This window comes from Vidua macroura, chromosome 19 (genome assembly GCF_024509145.1).
Source record: "Vidua macroura isolate BioBank_ID:100142 chromosome 19, ASM2450914v1, whole genome shotgun sequence".
Lineage (NCBI taxonomy): Eukaryota > Metazoa > Chordata > Aves > Passeriformes > Viduidae > Vidua > Vidua macroura.
Window position 1 is genome coordinate 8,917,439 of NC_071589.1, and position 15,804 is coordinate 8,933,242.

The 15,804-nt window shown below is 44.5% G+C and overlaps 1 protein-coding gene across 1 annotated transcript; it reads right to left on the reverse strand.

Moving 5' to 3' along the window:
• Positions 1 to 15,014: 15,014 nt before the first annotated feature.
• Positions 15,015 to 15,299, reverse strand: SMIM36 (small integral membrane protein 36). The gene has a single exon (XM_053995105.1). The coding sequence runs from the start codon at positions 15,297 to 15,299 to the stop codon at positions 15,015 to 15,017; it is 285 nt and encodes a 94-aa protein (XP_053851080.1).
• Positions 15,300 to 15,804: the final 505 nt, after the last annotated feature.

Here is a 15,804-nt window from a genome sequence, read left to right on the forward strand (position 1 = left end):
TCTGTCTCCAGTTAAGTAGACATTAATGGGAACCTACCAAAAACAACTGCCAGAAATGTTCCTGCACTTTAATTTAAAAATATTAATATCAAATTACAGTGATGATAAAAGTCCAATATGAGATCACTAAAGGGAATGAAGGCTAAATGGTTTTTGAATTATCCAAAGTAGTTTGTTCAAACTGCTCTTTTTCTCACTTTTTCTATAGTCACAGCAGAGATCTATTCTCCACTGCATGAGGAGAGTTTAAAATTAAACACTTTTAAGCACAAAATCTCTCCATGTATAAAAGAGTAGTACTGAAGTTGCAAAATCAAAGACCTTAATATTAATATAATATTAATATCAATATCAATATTAATATTAATATTAATATTAATATTAATATTAATATTAATATTAATATTAATATTAATATTAATATTAGAGAGCACCAAAATTCAAGTCAAGTCTGTCTTAGCCTGTCTCTGTCTAATATTGCACACTATTTAATGCCATAATCAAACAGTATTTTTCCTGTGGGAAAAATCACACAACTGAATGGACTATGTTCACTTTGGGAGTAGCTACTCAATATTTCATTTTTCAATATGTGGCATAGAGTTTAATCCAAGCTGGGAGGCAGAAATCTTACACACTGCAGTCTTGATAATCTGATCTGATCCTTAGTCATTTACAGAGCAGCCTTAATTTAACCTGGGCACTGAATCCACATGCTGAAATTTTCCTGTGATTTTTTTTGTCTTTAGAATTTTCTTTCCCTACACTAAGAACAAATCACCTGCTGCAGTGCCTGCAGGAGGGAACTGCCTCACTGAGCAAACAACCATGGCTTGATCCTGCCTTCCCAGCGAGCAGGTGGATGCTTGAGATAACCTGAGGTATAGATGGTATTGTCCCACTGACTGGAGATCCCAAAGGTGCTCTTTTTACAGCCACTTCCCAGGCCAAAGCTCTTCCCTGTGCAGGAGCATTTCCATCCCTGTGCAGGAGCATTTCCATCCTTGCAGCATTGCTCTGTCATGACTTTGCCTCTGTTCCAGGCTGGAGTGGGGCTGAGCTACACCTTACACAACCTGCAGACCAAGCTAGAGGCCCATAACACAACCAAAATTGGATCAATTCTTTTGTGACAAGTGAGTGGGACCTTAAATGGGTATGTTGTTTGTACTCATCCCTTTGCTGCTAAGGAGCAGAGAACAAATATTTGTACAACTGCCTTCACAAGTCCAGTTCACATAAACTCTCTGCCCTCTCTGCAATAAAAAGCTGCCAAAAAAGATTGGCTGTTCATTAAATTTTGCTGCAGGTGATTAATGTGGGTGCCTCCAAAAGCAGTCCTGCCCTCAAGACTGAACATGGCCTGGCAGGAATGACCCAGCTGTTCTGACTGGCTTGGAGGACAGATCCTCAGCCTCTCTTGGGAGCTGTGACTCCAGTGCAGCCAGGGCTGCTCTCTGGACATTTATTCCAGCTGATTAGCTGCACAGCTTTACATCCCAAATCCTCCTTTTTATCCTCAAATGTGAAAACCCAAGCCAAGCAGCTCAGAGTCTCTGCTTGGGTCACAATTTACCCACTGCAGCAAGGGTTTGCTGGAGGAGGAGGGCTGGAGAACAGCATCATGAAGATGTGTATACTCCAGCTGGAAATTTCTGCACAGTTCCCAGCTTGGAGGGGAATGGGACAATGCCCATCCTTCTGTCGACAGTCACACAGAGGAGGTGGCAAAGCTGCTCATATTTGTTGTCAAAAATGGGCATGCTAGTAGGGGCCACAGCCTGAGCTAAGCCTGCGGGAATGTGGGCAGCCACTCTGCATGCCTGTCCAGGGAGCTGTGCCAGCTCACCTCCACCCTGACCTCACACAGCCCCTGTTATTCCAGCTCTGAGTCCAGCTCTGAGCAGCAGCTTTGTCCTCAGTGCAGGAGAAAGGTTTGTTTTGATGGCAGGATGATTAATGTGCCTCAGCTCCATAGCTGTAAAATCCCTGGGAAGACAGGGCATGTCTAATTTGTACTGTGCCACAGCCAGGTGAGCACAGCACCAGGTCCCTACTCGGGCATGACCATGCTCAGGCTCAGTATTTACCTGACTGCAAAAACTACAGCTGCTTTCCTCATTTTATAGTGGCAAAGCTGGTATCCACTACCCATTCCACTTGAAAAAATACCACCCATCTCCCTAGAGAGGCCACAGGGAGTAACCATCAGCTATAGCAAAATTTTTCTTATGGGACCAAGGAAATTGCAATCACTTTCCTTACACTGGGGCTTGAGGCAGCATTGAAGGAGTGAGCCCTGTGTTCTGCTGTCCTGCAGGTGAGGCAGTGAAACTCATCTCTTTTTTTAATTAAAAATGGGCTAAAACCAGTGTAGGAAAAAGCCATCCACAATCCAAGAAGCCCTTGGCTGATGGCAGGTCCTGCCCTGCAGAGCAATCCTGGCCTGGGGCAGCATCACTGCAAGACTCTCATGATGTAAGGCCTGAGGGTATTTTGTATTTGCACATTCATCCATCACATAACCATGTCAATGTTTACATATGGCTGCTCCAGATTTTACCCTGATTTCCCAACCAACAATCCCTGTAGTTTCCTCCTTGACTCACCTCAAAGCCAAACTGTTCAGTGCTGGTCTGGGAGTGCTCAGCACCAGTGTTAGATAAATGCACTGAAGCAGCAGCAAGGACAGCTTTGGTGACACTCTTCCCATATGCCAGTGTGGTTTATTTTATGGTCACTATGGTTTATTTTTTTTATTTTGAGCTAATAAACTCTACAAATATAAATATCAAGCCAGACTGGTTTGTATGGGTATTTGACATTGATAGAATAAATTACCTTTCGTACATATTTTCCATTATATATCTGCTTGCATTTTGTGCTGCACACAGACATGAGAAGGAAACCTTTGCCATCACAGCCCTTTGCAAACACAGTTCTCTTCCAAGCTTTTGGTCTTACTACTAAATAAATATGTATGCAAGATAGCACTGGTGTAGTACTAAAAAAACCACTATTATTTAAACAGCTTTTAAACCTATACAAATTCTAATTTTTTACACAGCAAACTTGCTGCAGAGGATCTTCCACAGCTGTGCTTACACCACCTCCAGGGCCAGAAACCTAAAATGCACAGTAGAGACCAAACCTGTGTTTTTTTCACTGAACCCAAATGAAGTGTCTTCTTACCTCAGGGGAAACAAAACACACCTGAGAGCTGAATTCCCTCTGGAGGTACCCAGCCTTCTCCTTTGGCTGTGAACGCAGACTGGATTTCTAATCAGGCACGCAGGTTGGTAAAAGAGGAGCAATTCCATAGCTGTGAGCTTGGGCTTCAAATCTGATTGACCCCACAACACTGGTTCTGGAAGAAATCATCTCACCCAACAAAAGGGTAAAATAAGGAAATTTTTCAATACTCTGAAAAGCAACAAGATGCCTGGCCAGTTTTGAAACTTTTTGGTCAAACAAACAAACAAACAAACAAAACAAACAAACAAAAAACTAAACAAAAAAACCAACAAAAACCCAAACCAAAACAAACAAACCAAACAAACAAACAAAAAACCCAAACAGCAGAGTTTCATCAACTGCTGACAAATATTTTATTTTCATTTACAAATTCCTGCAGCCTGTGGGTACATAGTTCCAAACCACTCCTAGAGCAGCATCACTGGCTCTAAGGCAGAAGTCCTTTCCCATCCCTGCAAATCTAAAAACTGGAGCATGGATGAGCACTGCAGCTGCTGGGCTCTTTCTCCACATCACCCAAATTTCAACCTGCACTGGGCACAGTTCAGACCCACATGGCCAAGAAGTGGACCCAGAGAGACAAGTAGAGGAGAGCCCCAAACCCAGCATTTCCTGAACTCATTCCATTCTCAGTCATTTCCATTTAGTTCATTTTTTTCCACTTCACTTCTAGGATGGCCCTGCCGCTCCTGAAGCCTTGCAGAGATGTTTTTGTATTGCATCTTAGATCATTACATATTCTTATGTATTATATACAGTCTTATATGTATTTATACAGACACACACACAGAGGCAGGTCACCCCCGGCTTGCCAGCTGGACTGGACTGCAGCAGTGACAGAGAGGAGCAAAGGCTGGGGAGATTTACAAATCTGCTCTATACATTGCAACAAACCTCATGCAAAGTCAACATGGCCTTGCATCATAAAGCACAGGCTGGAGCCAAGAAACAGCTCAGCTGGAGAAGCCACAGAATGAGGAGAGAACAAGCCTGTTCAGGTAAGAGCTCTGCATCTAAAAACATGTCCTGACATATTCACAAGAGGAGGTGAGATATTTTTGAAGTTGATTTTTCTTTTCTTGCAACTCCCCAATCCTCTGAGCTCATTAAAATCAAGACACTCTAATTTCCAGGAGTGGCCAACAGGGAAAGGTCAAGGAAGGACTTCTTTGTAATGTTGACTTTCAAATTCCAGGGAGAAGAACAGGATTTTCATTAAATCACCATCAAATTCTAAATTACTGCACTGTCAAAGGAAAGTAGGACTGTCATTATACAAAAGGAAGTGAAAGAAAAAAACTGATGATTTACGGCTTGTACACAGGTCTGTCTGAAATGGGGTCTTGGGCTGACAAAAACAAGGGCCTGGTTACCAGCAGCTGGTCCTGGCTGGGCACAGAGCTGTTGGATCAGTGGTGTTACACATCCCCTCTGCACAGCAGGTTTTGTGGGGACACATTCATAGAACCCCAGTCCTGAAGATTCAGAGTTACTCAAAGAATGTTCTACAGTCTTCAAAAGAAACAAAGCAGCAGTTTTTTGCTGTTGCACCAAACCTCAAATAAAGCAAGCAAGCCCTGGGAACCCAGTGAAATCTGTACTGAACAGGACACTCAGTCTCTTAGGGAGGCACTCCAGTGTAAAATCCAGAGCTGTTGCTTGCTGCTTTGTGGTTTGTATTTCCATGGACAGATGCCAGAGGAAGACAGTCTGATCAGACAAATTACTTTTGTTCAAATTGAAACAAATATTTGATTTTATTTATCCCATCTTCACTTGAAAAATGCCATCTGTCCACTAAAAGGCATCCTGACGTCCGACTAAGCAAAAAACATTGCTTGAGGCCTTCAAAGGGAAAACAAAGGGAGGAGCTGAATTTCCCAGGTGCAGCTCTAATGACACGAGTTTGGGGTGGTCAGAGCTGTAGCTGCCTTTGTCCCTCAGGAAAGCTTTGCTCAGATCCATGGCTTGGACGTGAAGACCAAACACTGTCTTTTAACAGTTAATTAGCTGCATCAATTAGTGGTCATGTTGTACAAAGAGTGACAAAATGAGTGTGAAAACTAACAGTAAGAGAGCAGCTGGATCTGAAAGCAGGGTGGAATAGCAGAAAGCTGGGGCAGCACATCCAGCAGCCAAACTGTGGCTTGACAGAGACTCTGAAGTGTGACAGCCAAATAGAAATCATGGTTGTACCTGTGCAGATTTGGTTCCCTCTCCTGCATTGCAGTAGCACTCGTGTCACCCCAAGGTATTTCCCCTGAAATCCTGTTGAATTACCTTGAGTAACCTCCTGCCTGCAGCAGGGACAGGGAGAACAGAGCACAGCACATGGGCTTCAGACCTGTCCAGGGTCACATCCCACTCCTGAGCAACAGAATCTGGCCCCTGCAAATCCAAAAACTGGAGCATGGAAAGACCAGTGGTTTGTGGGGAGACACCAAGTGCACGTCATATGCTGTACCTATATCCCAGAATGTGCTTTTTGGAAAGTTGATGCTTAGGACAGCAGTTGCATGTCAGTGTCAAATAACCTGCCCTGTCCCTTGAGCTTCTGGAGAAAAGAGGTGACCCAAGATGAGGTGAAGAATGACAAGTGCGCTGGGGTGACTTTTGTATTGAATTTAAGACACTGTAATACAGAGTTAAAATAGAAGCACCTGCAGTCTTTATGCAAGAACCTGTAATTATGTGCACTGACAGGTCACAGCATGTGGAGCTGTGTGCATGCATTATACACTAATATGGAGCTAGCAACCAGAGAAACCAACAGGGTTGCTACATTATTGCATTCACAGCCCTTTGCTGTGAATTATCTTTTATTAGGAGACATGCATTATGATGGTTTCAGTTTTTAAAATCCAAACATTAAAGCGTTTTCTGACTGCACCCCACACAGGAGCAGCCTGTGCTGTGCCAGCAGCCAGAGCTGCACCTACAAACCCAATTATCTCTCTGCAGCCTTGCCCTGCTCTGGTCATCTGGGGCACTTGCTGTCCCCATCTCCCAGGTTGAAGTCATGATCAGGCTCACTGGGAGCTCTTAGCCCAAAGTGCCCCTTTGAACTCAGGGCTGCTCGGAGTCCTCGGTGACTTCTGGCAGGTTGTGCTGGGGGTTTGAGACGCTGTGATCTGGCCAGCAGAGGTTTATCTGCTAAGACAGAAAAGCTGGTGCCCCGTAGGAGCAGAGCTAATCTGACAGGCTGGCACTTCAATCAAATGAGAGTGGCAAAATGCTTCTGACCCAAGAGGATGCTCTTGAGCTCTGCACTGACAAGATGCAGTGACAGGAGCTGCCCATGCTCACAGCACTGTTACACACTGGTAGCACACATCCCACCTGGCCCTGCTCAGGACAGGCATTCCTGCCATCCAGCCAGGTCCCGGTGCTCATCCTGGGGGAACTGGCCTCTGAGGATGGACAGGGAGCTGCTGAGACCCAGCTTCCACTTCCAGCCATCTGCACAGGATGGGAAGCACCTGGAGATCCAAGGGTACCCTGCTCATTGCAGGCAGGTGAGTGCTGCTGCACACCTGCCTGGAGAGAACTCATAGCAAAAGGCTGGCCTTGTTCCAGTCCAGGTAAGGGCAAGATTTTGCTATGTGTAGAAACAAAGAGAGGTGTTTCACCCTCATGTGATGAGAGCACAGCCTGGGCTTTAGCCTTTTGCCTTCATCCATTTCATCCAATAAGTATGCTTTGACTTCTTCTGCTCAAAAAAAAAAAAAAAAGGAAATTATCTGCCCTCTGTAACATCTGTGACTCCAGATTACCCTGAATGCTTGCCAGCAGAGAGGGCACAGAAAAAACATGGTCATCTCCTCCCTAGCAGCTGTTAAACAAAACAGGAAAAGGCAGCCCTACAGCATGACCGTGCTTTGAAGCTCTGCCCTGAAGGCCAGGCTTTGGCCACCTTTGGGGAAGTTTTAACAGCACCATTCACCCACCTCCCTGCTGGTGGTGGGACCTTTCTTTGCTTCTTGCCTCAAACATGACTGCCATCTCCTCTGGGAGCTCTACCCCAGGTTGGGGCATCCTCTCTTTCACTGCAAATGAAGAGCAAACAGGCAACAAAATAAAAGCACACATTCACCTTCAGCAGCTGAAGAAGGCAAAGCATTTTCTGTTTGCAAAAGGGGAAGAGCAATGAGTCCATTTGCAAAATAGTTTCCCATTAACCAGCCCATGATAATATCTTACACTCTCCTAATGGCGGTTTCACTGTCACCCCGACAAACAGATGGACTTTTGTAATACTGAGAGCACAAATTCACAAGAAGAGGGAAGCCTTGGTATCTCATGGCCTACAGAGCTGGCTGGAGGGGAAACAAAAAAGGGTCCTTTGTCCCTTCAGCTCTCCAGAGGTAATAATGGGGGAGCAGCATGTCCCCTCCCAGGCCAAATAACCCTGCCAAGGCAGGTATAAAAACACATGGATGGGACAATGGTGATCCCTATCTCCTCCTTCAGTCATTGCTTAACACTCCCACCTGTCCCAGCAGTTCTCTAATCTCTACCACCAAGAATTGGTGAAAACCTCCCTCCTCCCAGGGAACTCAAACACTAGCAGGCTTTGTAAATACACATCCCAAAGCTGTGGTGTTAATACTTCACAATGACTTTTTCCATGCCAGAATGAATTAAGGTAGGAGTCTCTGTCCTGGCTTCAAATTTCCTGGCTTTCCCCTGTCTGCGTCACCACATAATTCTTTCCAGCAGCCTTTTCCTCAGATGTTCAGAGTTAGCATTGGGATCCCTGCCAGTTTTCCTTCCCAAAACAAACAGGGAGCCTCCTGATGCCAAAGATTTGCCTTCTATTCATTTCTCTAGGATAGAACACTTGGCTTTACAAGCGATGCCCCGATTTTCGATTCAGCATGTGTATATAAATAAAAATGCAGCTTTACAGAGCCTGTCTGCACTAGAAAAGACTGGATGGCATGTCCCTAACAAGCTGTCTCTCTCCATCAACTGTAAATAGAGCTCCAATTAATTAATGAGATTATCTGCCAAGTTAGTACACATTGCTTCAGCAAGGAAAATAAGGCTTATTGTCAAATTACTTTTTGCTGGTGTAATCATGTCAGCATCAGAGATTTTGCTAGTAATAAAAACACCCACCCATTATTAAACAACTCTAGTTCCAGTGTAAACCTGGTCTAAAACTAAAGCCCTGAAAAGTGATAAAATACCATTCCCATCTCAGTAAAAAGCTTTTCTTTCCCTCCAGTGTCCCTGGCTCATAACACCTCCCCTGCCCTGGTGACCTGCCTGCTTTGCCTGGAGGGCTGGAAATTGCAGAGTTGCTGGTGGCTGATGAGAAATGATTTAAAGGAAGCATTGCTGTGAACCCTGCAGAGAGCAAGCCACAGCCCTGCACTGCTCCCCATGGGGCACAGCTGAAATTTGGGTAAATTCTGTCTCACTAAGGGACATGTCCTTCAGGCTCAGGACAGGTAGAGTGTTTGTCCTTCAGCAAGTCCAGGCTGCTGCTGTCTGCTCTTCTTTTGGAAGGAAAAACAGTAGGTTTCCTCTTTTTGAGGAAATAAGTGTGTGACTTACGTCAAATCTGTGCTTAAAATGCTCCTGAAACAGGAGGGATGCAGAGAATGGGAAAGAAATCACCTGTAATAAGCACTATTAATATGCCTCCATCAAGTATTGTCTTTTTTTGGTTGTTGTTGGGGAGGTATGAGGTACAGTGGCTGTACCCAATGGACAAGGCACCTACAAACATTAAATCATCTGCTGCCACTCACAGATTTTTTCAATCCACCTTTTATGTTCATTATATTCCCTTTATGTGTGCCCAGTTTCCAGCAATAAACTTAAGATAACTCCCATCAATCTCTCAGAAATTCAGGGGGCTTGTCATTTGAAGAAGGCAAAGGTGGATATGTCCAATCCCTGCCTTCCCTCCTCTTTCTTGAAAGGTTTAGTCCTAGAATTGACCTGCATTTGTATATTTATTTTACATGAAAGAAGTGGTAGAGATAAAAATAGAATGTGAAAAATATTACATAATGAAGTGATAAAAGGATATTGATTACTTAGGCAATATAATTATTACAGATAAAGGTTGATGCTAGGCCTATATTCCTTGCTCATGCTGAAGTCAATAGCAGTTAAATTCAGTGTATTTTTACAGTAATAAAGAGCTATACCATAGGCCAAATCAGCTTCAATACTGAAGGAGTTCAAAATGAGAGTGCTTAAACAATATGTCCAAGTCTTCTAGGTATTCAGGAAGAGACACAAATATATAATCATTCATAATTAATGATTTCTCCATAGCACCACCCGTGAAAGGATCTCATGTTCCTTCATAAATATTAATTAAATCAACCCTACACCCCACTTGTGTAACAATTATTAATGATATTAACAGATGGAGAAACTAGGGCACAGCTTCATTGCCCACACAGAGCATCTGCTGCAGATCTGGGATGAGACTGACCCATCCCAAGCCAGGGCTGAACCCTCAGATTCTGGATTCAGATGCCTTGTGACAAGGATCTGCCTCCAAAAACCGCCCCTGATTTGTCACGTTAGGGTGGAAATGCCTCTTTGAAACATTAATGTCAGTGTCAGTGTTAGACAGGGAAACCAAGCAGCTTCTCCAAGGGAAGTGTCTCCAAGGAAACCAGCATATGTGAGAAGGAAGAAGTAAGGAAACTAAAACAGGAGCAGAACAGAAGCTTGAGAAGGCATCTATTCAGATTTTTCTGGTTTTTATCATTCTGCTATGATTTTCTCTAGTTAAGTCAGATAGCTTTCTGCTGCGGATGTCAAAGCAATTTATTTGTAAACAACTAATTTAACTTTCCACCACTCTAGCATGAAGAGCCAGACCTTCACCTCAGAGCCCTGAGAGCTGCCCCAGGAGTCCACCTGCTTTCCTCAGGGCCAGCAGCCACCAGCAGACTCCAGCACACATACACCATGCCTCCCATGCTCCTCACATGCACGTCCTTGCTGAGACTCCAGCTGTCATTTCATCGAGGAGCCCCTCAGGGATCCCAGCAGGACACGTGAATTCAGTTCAACCCCCAGAGCCCACCTGACAGAAGAGATCCTGCACAGGGAGTCAAGCACCTGGGAGAGCCACAGTCATTTGGGCTGGACACCCAGGGCCAGGACACCCAGGTCAGTGCTTTGCCATATAAAAGGTACACAGGTAGCTCAAGAGACTTGGGCTTGTGGGGTTTGATCGCTCTAAAAGATGACAAATGGGCTGTAGGGCTCCCCAAAGCAGCTCATGGTTGGAAGAACAGTATTTCCAATTAAAGTCCCAATACCAATTCTTACCTCCTGGCATTCCCACCAAAGCACCAACATCACACAAGTTGAATGACTGATAACTCAAGTTGATGCAGTTCTAGGCAGTAAAAATTATTCTTAAGTTCTTCTTACAGCCAAGGGGTTTGACTTAGACATGTCACTCTTCTTCTACACTAAGCACAGTCAGAGGATGAAACAATGTGCTGATAAAAAAAACGAAACGAGATTAACCCCTTTTCAAATTCAAAACAATCACTGCATGGGAAGGAATTCTCCCTGCCAAATATGGGTTAGTCTGTCTGGACTAATCCTCTACTCATATGTAGTGGCTTATTAGGGATTTTAAAAAGAAATCTGAAGGCTTAGACAGTATGTTTACAGTGGAACAGCCTCACATGAAAGATGAATTTTCAGTGAATTTAATGACATGTTTGACTTGAACTAATACTGGAGAACTCTGGAAATCTTTTTTCCTGTTGTTTCTGTAAAACCCTTTAATAAAGGCTTTACAGAAGCAGTAATTTGTGACTTTAAAAGCACACTATGCCAACTGTAAGTGAGCCAGTGCAGACTGAATTCCTGTTTCCTGCAGAACAGCAATAAATCCTTCCAGCACCCCTGAGTTCGCTTCAAATCACAGAGCTACAGATATCAGAGTGCCATGGTGACCACAGCTCACCCAAAGCAGATGTTGTAAGGCTGTGCCCAGGGTTTGCCCAGATTTAATGCGACTTGTTCAGTGACTTCTCTGATCCACCTGCATTGTTGTGTGAGAATATTTTATTTTGTTCGCTTGGATCCTACCGGAGTTAGTCCATAGACTGAAATTCAAGTGCAGCCCTTGTGTGCCAGTTTTGTAATGATAACCTCCTTATGAACTGCGTAAATTACTTAGAAGAGAGAAATCTCAGTGCAGAGGGCAGAGCAGAGAAAACTAACCAGGACACATGGAGCAAAGCACAGAGGGGACAAGAACTGCCCAGGGATGCCCCATAAGCCAAGGGCAGAACTGGGAATAGAGCATATTTCCTAAATCCTTGTCAGTCCATCCAACATTCTCCAACTTATATTGCTTATGAATAAATATTAATACAATTTTACCCACATCTCACTCATTTGCAAAGGGCACCTGCTGCAGGACAGGATTTCTCTGCTGGATATCCTGGCCTTAAAATCCTGCCTAATCCTCTGGGCAAAGCATGTCTCCATAGGCACGGGCAGGATTAAGCAAGGCACAAACCCATCCTCAACCGAGCAGGGATGGAAGAGTCAGATTCAGGGGCTCTTTCCCTGAATCCATGGATCCCCACAGTCACATGCTGGTGCTTCCCCATGTGGGACAGGGCTTGGAAGATGCTGCAGGTGTCCCAAAGTGATAGCTCAGTCTCTGCAGAGCTCCTCTGCAAGGCTCAGTTTGGGATGGAAAGCAACAAAGCCTGGTTCAGGATGTTTTGTACTGTGTGAATTCCAGCAAGGGATTCACATTTTACACACAACTTATGCAAACAGCAACCCTGCTGTGGGAGTATTCATCCCTGTTTCCTCACAGTGATGCAAATGGCGTGGCAGAGGACTGCAAGCACTCAAAGGAATAAAGCTTCAAGGCTGATTTCTGGCAAGCTTGGGCCTGATAAAAGCCCATTTGTATGCATTAATCTTGACACAGTCATTAAGTAAAGCATGACAGCAGAGACCTCCCCAAAGCAGTAATTTCACTCACAGGGACTTGATTACTTGGAATTCTCATTACATACTCAAGGACTCTCTCCTACTAATAATACTCTAATCCTGGTCTAATATAAACAATATTCCAACAGTGGCCTAGTAAGACAAATTACTCCAATATTGGTTTAGTATAGACAAAACTAAGAAAGCCATTTTATTCCTATTGGGAAGACAAAGTGCTGACACATTTTAGTTTTTCATTTTCCAGAAAGGGATTTACCCTATGTTTACCTTTCTGCTATCAGAAAGAAAGTATCATTTGCTGCTTTTAACTCCACATTTTGGAGCAGAGTCCACCAACTATCACAACTGACAAATGTCCTCATGAGAGAAAAATGGAAACTGGTCCTGTGCATGCACCCTCCCCAGGCACAACTTCCTAAAGCTTAAGGCTGAAAACTTATCCTGCCAAAATCAGCAGCTTTGCCATCAAGCTTCAAGGAGCCAGGGATCTGTGGTTAACGCACACAAAACTCCATATGTGGAGAATTTCAGCTATCTAAAAGTATTTATTAACACAGCCTTGCAAGTCTGTTTTACCTACAGAAACAAACACAGTGGCAATGAAATGGTGACATGGTGTCATCACATTGTTTGCATGACCTTCAGCAAAGAACCACAGCTCCTTTGCTGCACTGTGGCAGTGCATGTCCCACGAGCTGTGCCATGCTCTTTGTGGTATTTTTGAGCTCTTTTTAGTCCTCCCCCAAGGTCTTATTAACAAAGGTTATTATTTCTGTTCTTGAATGCCAGGGATCCTTTATCACCAAGAAGGCTCCTAGAATGTTAAATGATACATGAACACACAAAAAGCTTTAAAGAGATTACAGGCTGAAGGGAAGGCAGATGGGAGAGCCCAAGGAGAGATAAGCCACCCTGCGTGGGTGACAGCAGCCATAACATACGAGCAGCTCAGTCACTGCCACATTTTGCCAAAGCAGCTGCAACTAATTGCACTTTTTCAGTGCTAAACAACTAAAAGAAGACATTCAACGTAGTTATTTCAGCATGATGCATGGAAGAGGATCATGGCACCAACTTCTGATTTACCAGTTTCATCACATGAAGGGTTTTACTCCAATTTAAACCCACCCATCAGGAACCTTCCTTCCCAAGCCAGGCATATCCATAACTCCCAGGGTGCAAAGGACAGCTTGAAAACAAAACCTGGGTTCACCCACAAGAATTTAGAAACCAAAAGAAAAAACACTAACCATTCTGGCTCCTTTTCTTAAAATACAGTTAAATAAAAGGTACTCTTGAGATTTCTTTGCCAGAGCCAGGATGCTCTGTGGCTGATTCAGAAACCAGCATGTCTGGGGATGTAGCAAAGGCAGACTGTTCCTACCCAGCTGGAGTACAAGCCATGCAATCCAGCCAACAGCTTTTTTCAATTGTGGTTTGAATTCATTGCAGTTTATTTCTGGAAGTATTTAAAATGCCTGTCCTGAAGACATTGGGACCACTGCATCCAATGAGTCATCCATGACACCTGACACAGGTAATAAATCTCACTGTGCTTATGAAAGCTTTCTGTAGGACTCTGTGGGAACTTCACATTGACATGATGTAAAATAGCTTATGGGACAGGCACCTGCAACAGTCCAGGTCCAGTGCTAACTTGCCCTTAATAACCAGCTAAAATCCACCACTTAAATAATATCACATATAGGAGCTGAGCACTATTTAGAGGGACACAATAAGCTAGTGTTAAACATCCTAAGGAGCACTAAGAGGGACAAAACCAGCAAGATGCAGAAGAAACTTGTTAACCAAAAAGGCCTTTAGCTTATAGCTCTGAAATTATGGGAATAGCAGGACCTGATGCAGATAGCATTAGATTTACTGGAGAGACAATAACAGCCTTGATGTGGCCCAGCAGGAACATGATATGGCTGAAGGAAGGCTCAGGGCGAGAGGCAGGGTCAGACACATGGAGATGGACACTGAAATCCAGGACATGGGGTCAGAAATTCCTGTTCCAGAGGACAGAAGTGACACACATTTCACATTACTGGTAAATTCACCTCAGTTCCCACTTCCCCTTGGGCAGGAGGCATTGTACCCAGCTTTTCCAGGAAGCATATTGTATCCTGACCAGGGTTCTGTGCAGGGCAAGGGGTGCTCTGCTCCGTATGAGCAGAGCTTGTGTTCTACCTACAGAAAATAAGTGCCAAGACAGGCTTGGCACTGCCCTCAGGGGAGCTCACAGCCAACATGGAAAGTATTTAATTCTGATGGGAGCAGCAGCTGGCTTCTACAGGAAAGGCACTATCTCTATCCTTTGAAAATCCTTTGTTTCTGTTCTCCCTGGGGAGGTGGGAACAGCCTTCCAAAGTCATTTGCAGGACTGAGGGAGATGTGCTGAGGCTGTGGGGCAGCACAGATCAGCCCATTGGGGTGGGATGCTCTGAACAACACTGCGTCCCTGCCAAAATAACTGCACTGGGCACAACTCAAGATTAAACCAAGGCCCCTCATCAGTGCCTGAGAGGATAACAGCGTCAGTGCTGCTGGCTGCCAGGGGGCTGCAAGGCAGCAGCAGAAATGGAAATTAGTCTCTTTGTGGCTGGTAGGCAGAACTGCGAGGTCATATCGATGCAGAGCACAGCTCAGCATCAAATGATCCCCAGAGCAATGGCAGCACATTGAATAAATTGGTGTCTGAACCTACCTGGGGATCGCGTTATCCTTCTGCACACGGGGAGTAAACATAGCAGAGAGGCAGGAACTGGAGCTCCAGGCAGGGTCCCTCACACCACTGTAGTCCTTTTCCCAGGAAGATCAGCAGGGTTCTCGTAGGCAGAGATGAGCCCCTTTGCCCAGCGAGTGCCAGGGGAGCCCTGCTGCATCACCACCAGCCGGATCGGGGGCTGGGTGTCTGCAGGGACCTCAGGAGCATATTCCTTGCTGGGATCCTTCCCTCTGCAGTCATAGAGCACGCAGGAGATCAGGAAAACCAGAAGCAAAATGACATAGCTAGATACCAGAATGATGAGATTCAAGGTAACGGGGTCAATCTCCAAATAAAACTCCATTTGGTCCCATACTAGTGAGGGCAAACTCAGAGAATGAAGTTTCATATGCACGAATGAGCAAGTGCTAACTGATCAGAATAGATGTATTGGCTTTGTGGTAAAAATACACTAATCCTCAGGTCTCCTGTAGCAATGGATTTCCCCGAACTGGACGATTAAAGCAGCTCAGTTTAATAACTTAAGCTCCTTCTTTTAATGCCACGTTGCCTACAGTGGAGAAGCTAAATTTGATTGCTATATTGATAGGAAAACATCCCCCTTGCTCAGGGACCACGTTTTTCCTTGGTGGGCAGGTATTAAACTGAGTTTTCTCTAAGGACATTTTGCAGAGCCTCCATTCCTCGGGTGGGTTTGGACTCGTGGGCTGAAAAAACCTGAGCTGCGTAATTAGTAAATGAATACAGAAATAATTAGAAAGTCATTTGCAAGGTAACTTTTCTCAAACTCACAAGCCTGATCCTTATTTTGACTAAGACCTTTCTGCCTTGGGCTAGTGCTACAGAAG